At 31.1% G+C, this 22,987-nt stretch overlaps 1 protein-coding gene across 1 annotated transcript; it reads left to right on the top strand.

The window, feature by feature from the left end:
- Window positions 1-222: 222 nt before the first annotated feature.
- On the top strand, window positions 223-22,535 carry LOC148299109 (uncharacterized; the record flags this gene model as incomplete). The annotated part of the gene is made up of 2 exons (XM_088276372.1): window positions 223-649; window positions 22,285-22,535. Coding segments are annotated over exons 1-2 (678 nt in total), but the record flags the coding sequence as incomplete, so codon positions are not given.
- Window positions 22,536-22,987: the final 452 nt, after the last annotated feature.

Raw genomic sequence — 22,987 nt, forward strand, 5'->3', positions numbered from 1 at the left:
AAAACGCACAAAAGTTTCCAATCACCGTGTCGGCACAGAGCGCCAACATTGCCACTTATTTAGGCAATAATCCACCTAACTTTTTACACCCCTACCCTGGCAATTCTGGCCGAAGCTCCGCCCATCGGAGAGAGGGAGGTGGCAAGCTCCTCCCATCGGAGGCTTTCGAATCCACAACCCCCCCGAGTTTTAGATTCAGTACATTTCGGTCGATCGTTCGCTATGGACGGTGGTAACATGGAGAGCTTCGATAGACAGTGCGAGTCGCCTAGGTCTGAAGTGAGCACCCCGAATTCGACCGCGTCTTTGAACTTATCCTCAGATATAAACCTGTCGAATGTCGACTCAAACGTGAATGCCAATTCTCAAGAGATGAACCTATCAGTGAGGCAAAGTGACGCTTTCCACAGGATGTTCTTTCAACAGCAGATGCAGCACCTCGGCCAGATGAGCCTAGACGTGATGAAGCGGATGAGTTCCGGCGGGGGTACGGGCGTCACATCCGGTATACCTGGCCCCAGACACACGATCGACGCCATCCTCGGCCTCAACGGAGCCAGAAGACCGGATTTGCAGGACTTTGAGTGCGGAAGCCCGAGAGATGTTAGTGTCAGTAGGTCTTTGACGCCTGGAGCAGGAGAAAGTGCTGGTGAGTGTAAAATCCAAACAATTTCAAACTTCATTTCCTATTCTTATTCTGTGCGTGTCGTGTGTCATGTCCAGCTTCCCTGACGTCGACTATTTATTGAGATCAATTGTCCTTGTCTTGGGCAGCTCTAAACAGCGCCTTGATGGTTCTAATCGGAGTTTAATTTATTGATGTGAATGAAGCATTATTTGTTCTTCAATTTGACATATCGCTCACTCATTTCAAGAACGTCATTAATCAAAAATCGTCAATTTTCAGTTGTGCATGTTTTTGGAATGCTCAGAAAATGTACTATATCCCAGCAAAAGAGGCATACTTTTAACTGAATATTTACCCGCTACAGGGCAGAAAGTGTAGTTTTTGCATTTTGAAGAAAAGGTATTGTTTAATATTTTTTTTTAAATATACTTAATATTTTTCAAATGGAGGAAAAACCTTCAGATTTTACCCAAAAAGATCTGTTGCACAGTAAAAAGTTCAGTAGGTCGCTTGATATTTATTTTTTAATACATTGTATTATATTTTTAAACTTTAAAAACGTTCTCCTGAAAATTCAAGTTTTTTTATTTATGCTGTTCTTGAAAGCTTCTTGAGTGAGCGATATATGTAACAATGGAAGATATACTCGTTTATGATTATAACGAAACTCGTGATTTTTTAAGTGAGTACCAGAGGTCCAGAGGTTTTGGATCTTGGATCTTTGATCATCTTCTCTTCTCTGCGTGACATGTCAGGTCCCTCTGACGTCGACTATTTATTGAGAGTGATTTTCCTTGTCTCGGGCATTTCTAAACAGCGCCTCAACATTCCGGAGCCAGGAGATCTGTCTTCTGCCCACACTTTATTAACCGTCTATTTTGCCTTTTACGATTATGTGGAATAGTTCGTATTTGTCTCCTCTCAGCACATGCCCCAGATAGGATACCTTCCGGCCCTTGATATCAGTCAGCAATTGATTCCTTGCTCTTGATCTTTGGAGCATATTCACGTTGGTGACTACATTGGTCCATGAAATCAGTAGCATACACTTAAACTTCATTTGACGTGACACTATTTTGACTTTATCAGCTCTGCCATTGATAAAGTTCTTCTGAGGATTTCTCTTGATGGTTTGATCATTGATATAAATTGTCATGCCATCTCAATTAAATACATAGATACTAAAAAACCTAATAATTTGTATTGATAGCTAACAAACTAATTGCAGTTATAAGGAATTGAATTATTCAAATGAAAACATGTAACGATATGTATTTTTAATTTAAGTTTTACTTGGTACATACCACAATAAAAAATGGATTGATGCGAATGCCGAATCAATTAATGATATGTACTGAGAAATTTCTTCAAATTTTCTTACACAAATAATGAAGTTGACAGTTTTAGGCAGAAAGCCTTATGTAATATTTTGAGAACGTCTTGCATAATTTTTGACAAAATTGTAGTTGACAATTTAATGCAGTTAGCCTTATTTAATGCAAAGTTTTGAGAATATCTCACAAAATTTGAAAAATCAATGAAGTTGCACTAACGCAGTAAGCCGTCTGTAATGTGATGTTCTGAGAAAGTTTAGCTAAATTTAGACAAATAATATCTATAGTTGACATATTAATGCTTATAGCCTTAGAAAAGTCAATGTTTTGACAACTTCTCGATTGATTTATACAAACAATTTACAAAGTTGACACATTAACGCAGGTAGACTTATTATAATGGAATGTTTTGAGAACTTCTGTAATAACTCCAACGTACAATATTGAAATATAAATAATTGAGTTGACACTTTAACGCAGTAAGCTTTAAGTAATGTGATGATTTGAGAACTTTTCGCATAATTTAAACATACAATGTTGACACAATAACTCCGTTAGCTTTATATAAGAAGATGTTATGAGAGCGTCTTCTATAATTTGAACATATAACGGAGTTCACACATAAACGCAGTAAGCCTTAAGTAATAGGATGATTTGAGAACATCTCGCATAATTTAAACACACAATGTTGACCGTTTTACGCAGTTAGCCTTTTGCAATGAGATATTTTGAGAACATCTGGCGTAATTGGAACATATAATGGGTTGACACATAAACGCAGTAAGCCTGAAATAATAGGATGATTTGAGAACATCTCGCATAATTTAAACACACAATGTTGACCGTTTTACGCAGTTAGCCTTTTGCAATGAGATATTTTGAGAGCATCTTGCATAATTTGAACATATAATGGAGTTGACACATAAACGCAGTAAGCCTTAAGTAATGGGATGATTTGAGAACATCTCTCATAATTTAAACACACAATGTTGACACTTTAACGCAGTTAGCCTTATGTTAGATATTTTGAGAGCATTTTGATTTTCGAATTATATTTTTTCACAATGAAATTATAATATAAAATCACATTAAAATGAAATTTGCGACAGTTGTTTCTCCTCGTTATGGCACAGTAGTTTAAATTGCCATAACAGGGCAAAATAAATGACACAGTTTTTTTTATGTGTTTTTTAATTATAAAAAAAAAAGTTTAGTAGATAGTAAAAATCGGAGCTTGATTTTAATCTATAAATAATAATGGAGTTGACAATTTAACGCATTAAGCCTTGAGTAATAAACACATTAAGCTTAATGTAACATGCGTTTCATAAACTGCCTTTTAAAAATCAACACATGTATGGTATACCGTATTGATAACACAATTGTGAAATCTCAATTAAACATTCTGCCAGTTTTAATATCTATTATTTATTGCAATTTGAACAGGGATATTTTTGAAAAAGAATTTTAACATACCGTAAGGTTTTTTTACCTGGGTTTAACCCCTCCTGTCTTTCAATTAATTATCTATCATTTTTTAAATTAATTCTCAGTTTTGAATTTCCCAATAATTTTATTTATTTGTAGCCTACCGATCTATTATAAAAACACTTTTCATTTTTAATTTAAGTTTTACTTGGTATTTGCTACGATTAGTTCAAATCTATTATGACACGTGTTTCGACGATTTGTTCCATACGATGCATTCCGCATTATTTTTATCATTTTCAAACACCGTTGCGGATGCGGAGTGCATCGAAACTCGTGGCACAAGTAGATTTTAACAAATAGTGGTATTTACCAAATTAAACTGATAGACATTACCACAATCTGACCACCTAATCAATTAATGAAACACAATCTACACACCTCTTCTTTTCTTTTAAAAATAGGAATCAAGTTGTGGTGGAGGGGGCTAGAAACTTGGAAACTCTGATGTATAATTTCTAGGTTTAATTTATATATATATATATACATATATATATATATATATGTATATATATATATATATATATATATATATATATATATATATATATATATATATATATATATATATATATATATATAGATATATATATATATATATATATATATATATATATATATATATATATATATATATATATATATATATATATATATATATATATATATATATATATATATATATATATATATATATATATATATATATATACCCGTATATCCGACGCGCAAGGCCACCGACGGAAAAAAACAATGTGTTATTATTTTGACAATACAAAAAAAGCATTAATAGTGTTCAATAACGGGCACAATGGTGAATGTAACACAAGTATCAAAAGCGATCGCTTAAGCCTGCCTAATGCCAGGTCGTAAGCCCTGGGATGCTCAGACTTCCATCTTCATTAATTTAAAAAGAACGATGGATGTTTCATTTCAAGTTGAGACATCTTTAATATTAAAATCTCATCCGTAGGGTGAATAATCCAGTGTCTGATTAAATAAATTATATAAATATGGTTATTATAATATTGTAAATTATAAATTTATTACTAGTTTTATTTTTTCATCGTTCTTAAACGCCTCAAGAAACACGACAATAAAATTTAAACTTAGCTTCACGTACGATATTTAAAAATTATGTAAAATGCATCAAAACACGTGTCATAATAGGATTGAAAAAAATAAACGTAAAATCTAAATTAAAATTATATTATTTATTGATTCGGCATTAACTTTGTGGAATGACATGATTATTTTATTAAAATCAAACACTTGAATATACTCATTAAAACGGTATTCAAGTGTTTAATTTTAATAAATTAAAATTGTTAAATAAAACACATTATTTTTGTTGATATCTCAACATAGATGAAGAAGAATATGAAAGTCAAGGTATTTACGGTGCTTACAACCGTCAGATCCCGTTAAATGCCCAGACTTCCATTATACATGCTGTAAACCATTTTTTTCTCAAATCTAATTAATTAGCATTAATTTTATGAATGCTATTAAACTCATTTTAGTCTTGTAAAGAGAGGCATTATTACTGACAAGCGCTTAAAACAATCATTAATAGTATTCCTAATTACTGTCATGTCAATATCTAAACGCGTTTGTAAAAAATATTTACTTTTTTTGGGCAACTTTTGATTGAAGGCGTTAAAATATACATAGATGTATACGTTTGAAGTATTTTGAGTCGATTATTGTTACGGTATACACACGGGTCTACCAAACAATAAAATGACCCGACTACAATCAGTGTTAAACGCAGCAGCGAGACTAATTTTTGGAATTTCTTAATTTAGTCACATCACCCTACTACTACACAAACTGCACTGTTTATGCATTACCAAAAGGGTAGAGTATAAACTCTTTAAATAGGTGAAACTGGAATTCGTTTAGATAATCTAGAAAAAATAGAAATAAGTAAAGCAGTCATTAAAGACTAATCCATAATAAATAACAAATAAATTTTAACTTAAATAAAATAAAATAAAATTAAATTAAATTAAATAAATAAAACTTATAATACATTTATTTTTATACAATAGAACAACTTTATATTAAGCACTTTTTATTGGTACACTTTTTCCAAACGGTTTCGACAAGCACATTGTCATCCTCAGGTATTAATTTACTAATTCTAAAACATTGAAATACTCATAGTTAAGTTATAATTAATTACCCTTCCCTTAAGATACCAATTATAACAGTTTTATTTATTTATAGTTTATACTCTACACTTTTGGCTATGCCATACTACAAAGTTTACAATGCTTTTTATATACAAAATAGATAAATGTACATATATGTATGAGAAGATGCATGAATGTGGAAGAGTTTTTTTTGTCTGCAAACAGCTGTATAATGTATCAAACGTTTTGACCAATATCACCAGTCTGATTTAGGTTGGTTGGGAGATATTGCTTATTTGCAATAAGCCCGCTGATGTACATATTTATTCTGCACATGAAGATAAAATAAATTAATAAGCTTCATTTTTAATTTAAGCTTTTCTTGGTAAATACAAAATTTATTGTGATGATATCATTTTCAAACACCGTACAATGCAGAATGCATTGAAGTACGTATTTGAATATACTATAAACTATAAAACACGTATATCACAACGTTTTTTCTGCTTATAAGTTAAAATATATTAATAATAAATTTATGCCTCCTCTTAATCCAGCTCTGTGAGTTGATATTCGCGTCGGGCAGGGGTGTAGCGGGGCCGGGGCGTCGCTTGGGGGAAGTTGCGTCAAAATACGAAATAATGATCTGTCAAACGGGCGAAATGAATTTTAATACAAATATACATGCGCACTGACGTTTTGCAGAGGGAGAACTCAATTACGCCAGTAAACTACCATTCATGTTGACAGTTACAGACGAGGGATGGAAACGCATCCCCGTAATGACGTCAATCGTTTGTGTTTTGACATTCGACCAAATGGGGTAGCTAATCATAATTAAAACAAAGACATAACTAGCTCCATACGTCATTTCGTATGCGTTCAGTCTTTTCAGACTGATTTGTTTGTATTTTGTAAGCATTGTTGACTTTGTGGTACGGTAGTATGACAATCTCCTCATCATTCGTCGCTTGTTTTGTGTAATACAGGTTTTGAACGTCAAATTTGACCTTTTAAATTTTTTTACCAACCAAATTGGACGCCTTACTAAACAAATTGGCTGTTCATATTTTATTTTATAAAAAGAGTTATAATTAAAAATATATATATATATATATTTTAAGTAGTACTGATGATTCAAAGTAGTGTTGAAAATCTGGTCTGAATGCTTTAATACGCATCGCGCGCACAGACTATGACAGCGCGCCGGGCAGGCTTGCTAACTTGACGACTAACACACTTGGTAGTCTTAAGAAAAAAAAATGTGAGCAGGTATTCAAATTAATGGTCTATGAAGAGCAAAATCGAATATATTTTAAATATTTTTTTTGAAATCCAAATATATATTTAAATATTTTTTAAGAAATGGCGTTTAATTTATAGAACTCCATTTAAATTTATATATTAAATGTCAAAATCAAACACCCATTTTAAGAATCTACTAAATTGTATTTTACTATATTATAAAATAAACACACAAAAATAAAATTTGTGACAATTGTTTCGTCTTCTTATAGCATTAGTTCAAAAATGCCATAGACAGTTTAATTTTGAATAAAAAACTTACTTAACTCAGCCATAAATGGTGCCGAGAACTCACATTTGAAAGATCGTGCCAATTGAAGGATATATACTAGTTCCGAAAGTTGAGTAGTGTGGTTATTGATCATGGGTAGAGTGATGAATGTTACACATGTGTAAATAGATCACTTAATCCAACCTGAGATAGGTTGTAAGCCCTGTAAATGCCCAGGCTTCTACATTATTCTTCATCTTTGTTAAGATATCAATAAAAAATCATTCAAGTATGTAATTGAAAAATAAACCGAGTGAATATAATGAAAACAAGAAGAAAAAAACACAACAGTGACTTGCACGATTTCGGTAATTGAAGGTTTTTAACTGGCTTCATAATGGAAATTTCAAACTGGTTAAGTGATTTTATTGGTTATACATACCATACATAATGATATGTGAGAGTGTTCTTAGTAAAAATGGAGATAGGTGATGTTGAAACTGTTAACTGTGTCTTACTATTAATTAAATATTATTTCATTAAAAAAAAACAACTCGCATGTGATTAAAATGATTAAGGAAATACTTGTTTTATACCACTTGAGTTTATTTATGACTGCTTATTTCGGAAGCTAAGCTTCCATCTTCTGGTCTGAATCATAACTCATATTACTAGGTATTATTCAGACATGAAGATGGAAGCTTAGGTTCCGAAACTAGTAGTCATAGATAAACTCAAGTGGTATAAAAATAAGTGTTTCTTGTCATCATTTAACGTGTCTCATCATAAAGTAAATGCCCAAACAATAAATAAAATACCTGTGATTAACATTTTGCCTGTTTAAAATGTTTGTAATATTAGTACATAACCACTCACCGAGATTTTGGTCTACCGGTTTTTAGACGTATCTGTCTCTTCGTCAGGACAAATACTACAACGGAATGCAAACAAGTGTGTGAATAGTGTTAGGGAGTAACGTGCAATGGCGTGTACAGTTGATTAATTAGAGTAGGCAGTAGAGGTAGGTAGGAAAGTAAGATAGGTACTACTTACCAGGGTAGGTGGTAGAAGCAGGTATTAAGGTAAGCTGGTACAACTTAGTAAGGTAGGGTAGGTATTGTCACACACTGTGTTACAAGCTTAATCAATACATCAAGATGTTTCTAGAATTTGAATAGTGTGGTTGTCAATCATGGGTAGAATTGGTGAATGTTACATGTGTGTAAAGTGATCACTTAATCAAGCCTATGACGGTCGTAAGCCCTATAAATGCTCAGACTTCCATATTCTTCTTCATCTATGTTGAGATGTCAAAAAAATTGAATTTTTTATATATTTTATTTTTATTTTATTTTTTTAAACTTTTTGTAAAGAAAACAAATATTTACATTGGCCGACTTATTGCTTAAAAACAATATCTTCCAACCAACCAAAAACAGACTAGTGACATAAGTAAAAACTTTTGATACCATATATAGCTGTTTACAATCAGAAGGTAGTGCTTGAACATTAAAAAAATATTAATTTTAAATTATATTTTTTTATTATAATTTGCGAAGAATGTTTGCAAAGACAGAGCGAGATTCTCTCTGCCTACCCCTGCGTGGAAGCGGCGTGATGGTTAGTTAGTTAGTTAGTTAGTTTTAATTTCAAATTACCTACTACTATATTAATGCAGCAACTACTTTATATATTCTTAATAATTTATGAAAACTATTATTTTTATCTCCTATCTCTTTGTTTTTGTCCGCCTCCGTGGTGTAATGGTCAGCGTATTAAGCTACCGTGCTGGAGGTCCCGGGTTCGATTCCCAGGGGGGGTGAAAATAAATATTAGTGATTTTACACTGTAATATTTATTTAATATTACCCTGGACTGGTGCCTGAAGTGCAAGAGTGATCACATTTCCTTCATGTAAGTAATGATCAAGATAACACTGCGTCAATTCGATGCAGTGCCCTATGCACCATTGGGTGTGGATAAGGGTTATAAGTAATTATATTTATAAAATTATTATATTTTAAGACGATTAAGAATGAAAAAATCCAAAAAAGGCATCAATCAAAACGTCAAATTAATGATCAATCATTTTCGCCACTTAAGTTAAGTTAAGTCAATCAGTCCTTTGTTAAGGTAATTAGTAAGTTAATGATTAGGTCTATTGTGACGCCATCAGCTCTGGATTTACTGAGATTAATGATCCAAAGATCCATATTGGTAGGTAATGAGAGTTTTTACTTCGAGATGTATGACCCTACATGGCCTTGAGAAAAATGTATTTATTACATTTTAATTAATAAACTAATGTAACATTTTGAGTGTGTCCGAATACTTGTACACAAAATCTGGATTATCTCCAATTACAGGAGTTATTTTCATATTATTTTTTGACATATCATCAAAGATGAAGAAGAATATGGAAGTCTGGGCATTTACGGGGCTTACGACCGTCATAGGCTGGTTTAAGTGATCACTTTACACACGTGTAACATTCACCAATTCCACCCATTATTGACAACCACACTACTCAAATTCTTGGAAGTTCTATATATATGAACCAATTTAGAAACCATGTTCATGAATCACTAGAACTTCACTAGAGACATCTATTGGTGAGATGTAAAGAAGCTTTTTATTAAGCAGAAACCCTTATATTAGTATGTGAGATCCGAATCCTGGATTATAATCACACACATGAGAAACGCCAGAAAATACCATTTTCATTTTTATTATTAAGCATATAATTTGACCAGATAATTTATTTACAACATTTTGAGTGTGTCCAAATACTTGTTCACAAAATCTGGATTATCTCCAATTACAGGAGTTATTTTCATATTATTTTTTGACATATCATCAAAGATGAAGAAGAATATGGAAGTCTGGGCATTTACGGGGCTTACGACCGTCATAGGCTGGTTTAAGTGATCACTTTACACACGTGTAACATTCACCAATTCTACCCATTATTGACAACCACACTACTCAAATTCTTGGAAGTTCTATATATATTAACCAATTTAGAAACCTTGTTCATGAATCACTAGAACTTCACTAGAGACATCTATTGGTGAGATGTAAAGAAGCTTTTTATTAAGCAGAAACTCTTATATTAGTATGTGAGATCCGAATCCTGGATTATAATCACACACATGAGAAACGCCAGAAAATACCATTTTCATTTTTATTATTAAGCATATAATTTGACCAGATAATTTATTTACAACATTTTGAGTGTGTCCAAATACTTGTTCACAAAATCTGGATTATCTCCAATTACAGGAGTTATTTTCATATTATTTTTTGACATATCATCAAAGATGAAGAAGAATATGGAAGTCTGGGCATTTACGGGGCTTACGACCGTCATAGGCTGGTTTAAGTGATCACTTTACACACGTGTAACATTCACCAATTCTACCCATTATTGACAACCACACTACTCAAATTCTTGGAAGTTCTATATATATTAACCAATTTAGAAACCTTGTTCATGAATCACTAGAACTTCACTAGAGACATCTATTGGTGAGATGTAAAGAAGCTTTTTATTAAGCAGAAACTCTTATATTAGTATGTGAGATCCGAATCCTGGATTATTATTTTCGGATCTCACATACTAATATAAGAGTTTCTGCTTAATAAAAAGCTTCTTTACATCTCACCAATAGATGTCTCTAGTGAAGTTCTAGTGATTCATGAACAAGGTTTCTAAATATAGAACTTCCAAGAATTTGAGTAGTGTGGTTGTCAATAATGGGTAGAATTGGTGAATGTTACACGTGTGTAAAGTGATCACTTAAACCAGCCTATGACGGTCGTAAGCCCCGTAAATGCCCAGACTTCCATATTCTTCTTCATCTTTGATGATATGTCAAAAAATAATATGAAACTAATGTAAGGTAGGATTTTTTTAGTATTCGTTTGCTAACAATATTAATTCTTTGCAATTTTAAAACAGCATATCATTTGAATACACTCGTGTTTTTATCTACGCTACACAAATACACACATATCGCTCACTCCTTTCAACAACGTCACAAATCTAAAAACTTGATTTTTCAGGAGATGATTTTTAAAGTTAAAAAATAAATACAATGTATATTATTAAAAATAAATATCAAGCCATTTTTTGAACTTTTTACTGTGCACAGATCTTTTTAGGTAAAACCCGAATGTTTTTCTCATTTGAAAAATATTTAGTATATTTAAAAAAATAATTTAACAAAACTTTTTCTTCAAAAATGCAAAAACAACACTTTGTGCCCTGTAGCGGGTAAGTATTAAGTTTAAAATATGTCGCTTATGCTGGGATATATGTAGTATATTTTCTGGGCATTTTGAAAACATGCACAACTGAAAATTGATGATTTTTATTTATGACGTTCTTGAAAGGAGCGAGTGACATATTTACTTGATTATTTCGACTTTTTTTATTATTTATTTAATATAGTTACATGTTTTTATACTATTTAATACAAATTATATAACATACTTAATACAGTTTCGAAATTTTAGATGCGCTGAGCCTTTCCAAAAAAAGACACTAAGCTCTTGTGCTTGGACAGGGACTTTTTTGTTCTTTTTTTATTGTTGATAGTATCATATGTTGTACATTAAAAAAAATATTACTGGGGAATATACATTTTCATGCGGTGCGAAAGATTTTTATTGTTTAGTTTTTTTATAGTGTACATTATATTTCATCTTATTTATTGTTTCGGCATTAACTTTGTGGTAAGACATGTTAGAATAATTAAAGAAAACACTTTGTTTTTTACCACTTGAGTTTTGTTAAAGACTACATGTTTCAGAAGTTAAACTTCCATCATTCAGGTCTGTATAATAACTATACATAATAATATAATAGGTGTTATTATACAGACCTGAATGATGGAAGTTTAACTTCTGAAACATGTAGTCTTTAATAAAACTCAAGTGGTAAAAAACAAAGTGTTTTCTTTAATTATTATATTTCATTCATTAAATAAGGAAATATATATATTTTATAAATATTAATTTTAATGAAAGCTTTTTCGTCTGGCAAGGACAATATAAATAACTGTGACGAAAAAAATATGTTTATACCAAATTTGTGGATATAATATAATATTTTTAAGCATACTTTTATTAAGTATGTCATGATCCTAGATTTTTAGGGTAATTTTTAAGTTTTACTTAAATATAACATTTCTTAAATTCTGTTTTCCAGCATAGAATCACGGGTCACTATAAATTTTAAAATAAAGTGGTATTTACCAATTTTTTTTAAATGGATTGACATAGCTGACTGCCGACTAAATAAATGTTTTTTTTTGTAATACCTATGTCGTAGCCAATAAGTAGAAATGTATATATTTTTAAATATAATATATAACACTGATTGTATGTTTCTTATAAGAGAAAAAAAAATATTAAAAAAAACATAATAACGAAAAATAAAAATCGGATATGTATAAATATATATATATATATATATATATATATATATATATATATATATATATATATATATATATATATATATATATATATATATATATATATATATATATATATATATATATATATATATATATATATATATATATATATATATATATATATATATATATATATATATATATATATATATATATATATATATATATATATATATATATATATATATATATATATATATATATATATATATATATATATATAGAGTCTTTTAAAACCTTATTCATACCCAATGGTGCAATAACATCGTTGAGACGCAGTGTTATCTTGTAGCCAAAGTCGCTGATCACTACACTACGAAGGTGGAGAATATTATAATATATTATATTATATCATGGATGTAAATATCATATGAACAAAAGCGAACATATCTCGAGCCTTTTCACAATATCATGTTATCATCTCACCCAAATCGCTTCATGTGGTACCAGCGACCCATTATGTTATATCGACAGATTGATCAGTGCCCAGTAGTCGTGTCGGCCGGCAGTACGCGGCCTGAAGATTGGATCTGCTCGGACGATGAAGCGCAGTACACAGGATTGTGGTATAAATAAAGCAAGCTAAAAACACTAAGTTAAGATCCAAGAGGTGTCTTTAGTATAGGCCTACCCTAATCAGCCGTCAGATTAATGATCCGAAATAACTTTACGTCTTTATTGATGCAGGGAAGGCCAATATACTTGAATATATTATATAACATATCGCTTTTTCCTTTCAACAACGTCATATAATCAAAAAACTTGGTTTTTCAGGTCGTTTTAAAGTTTAAAAATATAATAAAATGTAAGTATTAAAAATTAATATCAAGCCACTTATTGAACTTTTTACTGTGCAACAGATCTTTTAAGGTAAAATCTGAATGTTTTTTCTCCATTTGAAATTTTTTTAGTATTTATGAAAAAATTATTAAACAATACCTTTTCTTCAAAATGCGAAAACAACACTTTTTGCCCTGTAGCGGGTAAATATTAAGTTAAAAATATGCCGCTTTTGCTGGGATACAGTACATTTTCTGGGCATTACGAAAATATGCACAACTGAAAATTGACGATTTTTTTTTATCTCGACTAGACTCTTGCCAGATATACTCCTGTTTATTAATTATACGCAATGATAATTTATTGCAAAAAATATACGATACATATAAAAAAGTCACACAGTATGTTTTTGTCCGCTTAGAATTTTAGAAAATACGATTCAAGACAATGAACGTCCCAAATCTTTTAATGAATCTCTCAAAACACTGTGAGTCTATTACATTTAAATCGCATTTAATTACGAATTATAATAAGAAAATCTGGTCTTATTACCTACCTGTCAGAAGAGAATAATACTGTTTATTTAATTAATAAGTTGAATTTAATTCCGATTCAAGTTGAAAACGCCTGTCAAATTCATATTAATCACTCAAGTCGTAATGTTCTTATTAGTGCTGCGATAATCACGATAAGATACATTCAGACATACTTATACGTGTCTAAGATATATAATAATAATAAAAAGCTCCACTCCTCGAACAAAACGTGTCGAATTAGACAGGATACCACAACATCAATAGCAGGGCCAGATTCAGACACGAAGAAAGTTTTTGTGACATTTTTTCGACATCTTAAATTAGATGAAGAAGAATATGGAAGTCTGGGCATTTATTTTATTTTATTATATTTTAATTTTAATTTTCATTTATTTGGGATTTTTACAGCCACTACAAAACAATATATTACACAACATTAATTAACAAAACTATGGCCAATTAAAAAAATCCTCCGATCATGCTATTCTTATGAAAGTTGTGTTGGCTGGGGTGAGTGTGTGTATGTGTGTGTGTATGTGTGTGTGTGTGTAGTACCTTTTAAAAATAACTCCTGATTGGATATAATCTAAAATATGATATGGCTATATGATACGACCTATAACTTATTAACTTACAAAGGCGAATTAAGATATAAAATTGTAAAATCCTAGTTCAATACTAACTTACTCTCGGTAAACACGAAAAAAAACCCTTTCACCCCTTTTTGTATTCAAAAACTCAAAGTTCCTAATGCATATTTTTTTATTTATTTAACTATTAAAAAATGATATTCATTTGAAACATTCAAAAAACACATCACTAAGATTCCAAAATGATTTTAGAAAAACAATTATAATGTTTTGAAATATTATCAATACCTCTCTATGGACATAAAAAAAAATAAAAGTACCAACAAAAAAAAAACAAACAAAAGATTAACTACATGAAAAAACATTTATTGTGTTTTTTTTGTTTGTTTGTAGTTAATTTCATTAATACAAAGAAAAAAGACTATATTATATCCTTAATTAAGTAAATTTAATAAATTTTGAGTGTAAGTCCCTCTCCAAGCACAAGAGCTTAGTCTTTTTTTTGAAATATATATATGTTAAAAGTAGATACGTGTAGATAATGAATTTTATTGTAATTTTTTTAACTGTTTAAAAATTTATTAAAAAAAAAGATCTACTTTTTTCCATTATCCGTTTGAGAATAGCTCTTTTATAAGAATTCGTTTTTAATATACCTCTTAGATTCTATTTTTAATGACTTTATGGATACTGGAAGCAGGTTGTACAACTTTATAGCATAATAATCAAAGTTCCTATGGTCAAATTAAATTTGATTATTATTATGGGTATAATTTTCGATAGATTTGGAAGTATGGCTGATTGTTGCCACGAGTCGAGAAATTTGTATTTATACTTCGTTTGATGCACCGAATATATTGAATTATCATCCGTGGGTAAATAATTTAATATCTGACATAGTAAATAATTATAATATTGTAATTTTTTATTATTATTTAAATTGTCTCTCCTAATTCGGACCTGTAAAATAACCACTTAATAAAACGTTACTTTAATTATGATCCATGCTAATCAAATATGAATTAATTACTATTAATGCTGTTAATATAATTTATGGTCAATACATTACCAACAGTTCTCTTCCGTTCGCTACAAATTATACTACATTAATTTTTAATTAATTACCAATCAAGTAAATTTATTTATTTATATATTTTTTAATCTTTCTTTATTCAAAGGTAAAGGGACATGACTTTATTGATGCAGAAACGTCTTTAAGATAAACAAAATAAAATAAATTGTACAAAATTTATTTTTAGCAAAAAAGTTAAATTAAAAAATCCGTAAAAAATCTAGGTTTTTTTGCGGAGTGTGTGGAAGTTTAAGTGAGAGTTTTTTTAATGTTTTAGAATTAAATATACCCTGATGATGACAAGATTCTTGCCGAAACCGGTTGGTTAAATTGTATTAATAAACAAGTGGTCAAAACAAAGTTAATTAATTTTATAAAGTTTATAAAATGTGCCACAAAGTATCTGCGGAAAACATTTAAAAAATATTGAGGGATTATAATTCTTTAAATATTGTTTGTTTTTATGTTCTTTCGAGTCTGCACAAATATTCATTTATCGTTTTAAAGATCAATTTCTTAAAAACGCTGCAGAGAAACATACATTTTGAACTGCAAACAGAATCATTATCATATTATTTTTTGACATCTCATCAAAAATGAAGAAGAATATGAAAGTCTGGGCATTTACGGGGCTTACGACCGTCATAGGCTGGTTTAAGTGATCACTTTACACACGTGTAACATTCACCAATTCTACCCAATATTGACAACCACACTACTCAAATTCTTGGAAGTTCTATATATATGAACCAATTTAGAAACCTTGTTCATGAATCACTAGAACTTCACTAGAGACATCTATTGGTGAGATGTAAAGAAGCTTTTCACTAAGCAGAAACTCTTATATTAGTATGTGAGATCCGAATCCTGGATTATAATCACACACATGAGAAACGCCAGAAAATACCATTTTCATTTTTATTATTAAGCTTATAATTTGACCAGATAATTTATTTACAACATTTTGAGTGTGTCCAAATACTTGTTCACAAAATCTGGATTATCTCCAATTACAGGAAAATAACTCCTGTAATTGGAGATAATCCAGATTTTGTGAACAAGTATTTGGACACACTCAAAATGTTGTAAAGAATCATTATCATTCTTAAGCAAACCTAAGTCTTCGTATATCACCAAATAGTAGACCATCATATTTAATCATTGATTTAATGACGTCACGTATAATCGGTGCACTTTCGAGAGCTAATTTAATCGCATTCCGTAATTGTAGGTTAGTAAAATAGTTGTGTGTGTATAAAATAAATAAAATAGAACTGGATTTAACGAGAGGAATAAATGGAAAACAGATGACTAATGTTTTTATTATTGCAGACGGTGTTTAGAGTTTTTGTATCCTAAGTGGCTTATATATACAAGATATAAATTGGGTAACTATAATAGGTAGGTACTTAAAATTTCGGCATCATAAGATTCTCAAACTGTTTTTTTTTTATTTGACGACTTTTCAAAAAATATATCCGACGACGATTGCACATAAAAAGTTAACTCAAAAACTTATTAAATAATTATTATTTTACAAAAAATAACATTCAAATTTCATTGAGAAAAAGTTATTTTTTCTCAAAGAAATAATAAATAATTACGTTTAAAAAATTGGTAACTAAACGCTAAAAATGTGATATTGATTTTCATTATTCCAATCAAACTTTTCGATGAAACGAAAAAAAAACGAACCTAACTTAATCTTCGTGTCGGGTTGTGGTCCCGTGGTTAGTGTCACAGACACTTGAGTCAGAGTTTCTCGGTTCGAACTCATTCTTCCACAATTTGATACCTATTTCTAATAATGAGCCGCTATGGCTCACAGAAATAGTATGAACTTGAAAGATTATTATTTTCACGACGTTTTCCTGCAATATTTTTGTAAATAATAAAAACACAAACATTTATTTAAAAAAAAATATCGTTTTACGAATCGAATGGTGCACAGGGCACTATTTGATAATAATTTTGCCATATTTATGATAATATGACACTAAATAATAAATAAAATGAAACAAGTCTTACCTAATCTAACCTAACCTTACCTACTAATTCGTGGTTTGTATCCAATAGTGCATTGGGTACTGAATTGAAATAATTTCGCCTAGTTAATATCGACTAACGAAATCATAAATAAAATTAAACAAAAATGTCAATAAAAAGCAATAGCCATTCAAAACGGAGTATTTTGGGTATTAAAAAGACGTTGGATTTTGCATTAGCTGGCCTTAGTGATATCTTACCCATGCTTAAATTTAAACAAATATTATTTATATTATTTTTTAACCTCTCATCAAAGATGAAGAAGAATATGGAAGTCTGGGCATTTACGGGGCTGACGACCGTCATAGGCTGGTTTAAGTGATCACTTTACACAAGTGTAACATTCACCAATTCTACCCATTATTGACAACCACACTACTCAAATTCTTTGATGTTCTATATATATGAACCAATTTAGCCAATTTTAATTTTCGTCAGCCCCGTAAATGCCCAGACTTCCATATTCTTCTTCATCTTTGATGAGATGTTAAAAAAATAATAATATGAAAATAACTCCTGAAATTGGAGATAATTCAGATTTTGTAAACAAGTATTTGGACACTCTCAAAATGTTGTACATATTATTTAATATTTTTTTGTGTTAAAAATAATATAATACTCCACAGATTGAGAAACGCTGCCAAATTACTATCTGCTTCATCATTTTAAGAGGCCTTCCTTCTTACGAAGAGCTTTTAAGAGAAAAAGCAATTCATTCTCTTTTTTGTGAAACTAATTTCATTTACTTATCCCAACATTTTTTCATAGCCTAACATATCAATCTATATATATTTTATTGAATTTTAACAAGGGGAAGACAAAGGCTATTTGGGATTAACTGATCCCTAGATTTGATTTGGATAATGGATGTTGGATGACGAGGATGAAAGGATTTTAAACATATTTTTTTGTTGATTTAAAATTTTTAAAAGCTTTTATTTTCGACCACCGATCTCACCAGTTCATAATTATATCATTTGTTATTTTATTAATATAACTAACTAACTAACTAACCATCACGCCGCTTACCCGCAGGGGTGGGCAGAGAGAATAGAACGCCACACCACTCAATCTTTGCAAACATTCTTCGCCTCTTCCACGTTCATGCATCTCCTCATACATACCCGCCGATTGTTACGACTCCTAACCTGACCACTTTTCAAGTATTTGGCATACCTGATCGTGTCACGTTTTTCTCGGTCTTCTTCTGCTCCTTTAATTATTAATATATCCTTTATTATTCCATCAAATGACAGTCCACCTCCGTGGTGTAATAGTTAGTGTGTTTAGCTATCGCGCTGGAGGTCCCGAGTTCGATTTCCAGAAGAGGGGGGACACTCTAATATTTCCTTCGTTCATTTTTTTCCTTCATTCAAACCCTTATCCGCACCCAATGGTGCATAGGGCACTGCATCATATAAACGCAGTGTTACCTTGATATTTAACACATGAAGGAAAAGTTGATCAGCCCTCTGCTTCAGGTACCAGTCCAGGGTAATATTGAATAAATCTAAGAGTGAAAATATCACTTACATTTATTTGATTCCTCCCTGGGAATCGAACCCGGGACTTCCTGAACGGTAGCCGAGCCTGCTGACCATTACACTCTAATATTTATTAAATATTATATGGACTGGTTCCTAAAGCGCAGGAGTGATCACCTTAAATTGCATTCATGTAAGTACGATCAAGAAAATACGACATCAATACGATGCAGTGCCCTATGCACCATTGGGTGCGGATAAGGGTGACAAAAAAATAAATAAATTCAAATTTAAAACAAAATATGTAACTAAATAACCATGACGCTACTTCTCGCAGGGGTAGGCAGAGGTTAGCGAGCGCCAGAGATAAGAGAACCATTCATATGGTAAACAAGAGTTATTTTCATATCAATATTAATATAAATATTTTCATATAATATGAAAATAACTTCTCTAATTAGAGATAATTCAGATTTTGTGGACAAGTATTTGGACACACTCAAAATGTTGTAAATACATTTTGAATGCTAAAATACATAAAATAATCGGGCAGTATTTTCAACCCTTCCCGTATACTTTGATTTACATCCCCCTTAGCAAAGAAAGACGTTCTTTGTAACTGCGTAATTAAGGGTTACGAGTATGGGAAATTAATTTTCCCCAGCGCTATCAGCGAGATCTACATCTAACGTTTCATTGTGTACTATTTTATGTGTTTTACCCGGCGCAAAGCCCTTAAATCATTTCCAGGTTATATTTAAAGTGGCCATAGGGTTAGGGGTGGAATTTATCGATATGAGTGTAGCATTATTTGTTCTGCGATATGATATATGTGTATCAATGTTAGAAGGTACCATATACATACTCGTATGTGATTATAACGAAACTCGTGAATTTCAGAACATTGTACTTGAATCACTAGAATTTTCACTAGAGACATCTTTTGGTAAGATAAAAAATAATATAATGTACATCAGTGTTGGAAGGTATATGTGATAATGAAACACCGTTGATTTTATTTTAGTGACTACCAGAGGCCCTTAAACTTTTTTTGCGACTGCTTTCATCACGCCATTTCCCCGCAGGGGTAGGCAAAGAGGATGGAACCCCACACTGTCCTGACATACACTCCTAGCTTAACTCACATCCATACATCTAGTCATGAATGCCCTTTTATATAAGCAAACTTTTGACACCACCATATTTTAGGTTTTGATTAATAATAATTCTTAAAGGATCTTCTTCGAACTCTTATCAGCACACGAGGGTGCATAGGGTACTGCATCATATGAACGCAATATTATCTTGGTCGTAAACACATTAAAGAAAGGTTTTCAACCCTTCGCTTCTGGTACCAGTCCAGGATAATATCGAATAAATATTAGAGTGAAAAATCAGTTAAATTATTCTTATCATGAAGTTTACAACATGTAATATAATATATTTTGTACAAATTAGTTTTAAAAAGAAAAAAAACTATTTGAAATAAAATCGTTTCTGAAATACGAATAGCCAAATAATACGATCCATTTCAGATGTACCCACTAGTTTATATTATGAAATAAATATTAAAAAATATACCATGTGTCATTAGCACACTCATTGCCGAATGTTTGAATCAAATTGCAACGCAAAACTCATATACAATACGAAATTAGACTATATTTATGAATTTCAGTGATTAAGAGGCCATTATTACAAGCTATCCACCCCAACGTAATTTAATTTGAGATACTGAAACCTCCTGAAAACTTAATTCAGAAATTACAACAATTTACATAAATAATAAGCAAGAAACGCTTACAAACGTCGGCGTAACTTTCCCTTATCGAGCCTTAAATCTTAGGGGTAGTTTTGAGCAGGAGTAGGGGGTGAATTATGATTATAAATTAATAAAAGTTACAAAAATTAAATTTTACGCGTAGCAAACGTTGGGCGAGTGTGTAAAAATGTATCGTTAATTAGGTTAGAGGTTGGAATTGATATTCAATATCCTATTTATTTTATGTATTTATACATTTTTGACCGCCTCCGTAGTGTAATGGTGAGCACGCTCGGCTACCGTTCTGGAAGTCCCGGGTTCGATTCCCAGGGGGGTTCAAATAAATATAAGTGATTTTTTTACTGTTATATTTATTCAATACTACCCTGGACTGGTACCTGAAGCGGAGGGCTGATCACCTTTCCTTCATGTGTAAATGATCGTGATAACACTGCGTTTATATGAAGCAGTGCCCTATGCACCATTGGGGTGCGGATAAGGGTTTTTAATATCATTATTATACATTTTGGGTCTCATAAACATTATTTAACCCTCAACATGAATTTTATTTTTTCTACATGAATTTTATTTGGCCAGCGATCGGGTTTCGTCGTAACCGACATCATCAGACTGGTGTGAGGCTAGACAAAATTCTATGTTTATAAAACACTTGTCACAGCATTAATTTGTATGTGTTTTTTTAACATAAAATTCAACTTAGTGGACTCAAAAAATCTGTGTTTGATTTAACAATTAAAAGTTAAATTGTTAGTTATTTAAAAAAATAAAAGCCAAATCAATAAATAAATAAATGACAAAAATAAATGATAATAATAAAAAAGTCTATTGAACAAAAAATTTCAATTACTGAAGGGTAACAAATAGATGAATTTAAAAAAAAAGTTTATCTTCGAGATTCTTAAATGATTTTTCAACACCAAAATGTAATACTAAACAATTTCAACAAAACTTCAAATGTTTGGGAATTAAATTCAATTAACTCCCTGAAGAAATTAAAAAAATAGAAGATATAAAAATGAATGACCATTACGAGTACATATAAATCTAGAAAAAATATAAAGAACACTATTATACCATTAGTTATATAAAACATTAAACCTCGAGTGTAAGTCTCTCTCCAAGCACAAGAGCTCAGTTTCTTTTTGGAGAGGCACAGCAAATCTAAAACTATAAGTTTGCCATATGTATAAATGTTTATGACTTGTATTATGTTGTACTTAAAAATGAAACTGTATTAAATAAATTAAAAAAAGTCTATGTTATATACACATCAAGGCAGGGGTTGAAGACCATGAGTTTTCGAGGTATCCGGATATAGCTGCAGCCTTGTTGATTTGATAAATGTAATGTTTGAACTCTGAAAAAAATGACGATTTGAAAACCTGAAAGTCTGAAACTATTTTCAGGCGAAGGTTCATGTCACAGCGCCGACGGTGACGCGAGAGACGACAGTTCGGACGGCGGGTCGCCACCGACCCCGGCCGCAGGAGGCGGCAGCGGCCAGGACTCGAAGAAGAAGCACAGGAGAAACAGGACCACCTTCACGACCTACCAGCTCCACGAACTGGAGAGAGCCTTCGAGAAGAGTCACTATCCTGACGTCTACTCGAGGGAGGAGCTGGCCATGAAGGTGAATCTGCCTGAAGTCAGGGTGCAGGTAGGAATCGGTTTTATTTTTTTAACGTTTGAAAATGTGGAAAAAAAGGATTTAAGTTAAAAATATGATCATTTTGTATGTTAACGTCTAAAAAGGCCAAGTATACATACTCTGAACCATATACATATATAATTACATACATGAATTGTATGTATTATATGTGTATATACGTGTATGTTTTCTTTAATGTCCATATTTATTTGGAAGTTTTACAGAACAGTTACATAAATACATTTGCATTTACAATTACACAAAACAGATATTTGTTATTTGTACAATTTCAGTTACGAAAATTCACAATTGTTATTTTATATAAATATACATACATATACATACACACACAACACACCACTTCTCCGCAGGGGTAGGCAGAGAGAATAGAACGCTTCACCTCTTGCTTTGTCTTTGTAAACAATATTTGCCTCTTCCATATTCATGCATCTCCTCATACA

This window comes from Brachycentrus maculatus, unplaced genomic scaffold (assembly GCF_059751285.1).
Source record: "Brachycentrus maculatus isolate JH-2025_06_01 unplaced genomic scaffold, ASM5975128v1 h1tg001334l, whole genome shotgun sequence".
Lineage (NCBI taxonomy): Eukaryota > Metazoa > Arthropoda > Insecta > Trichoptera > Brachycentridae > Brachycentrus > Brachycentrus maculatus.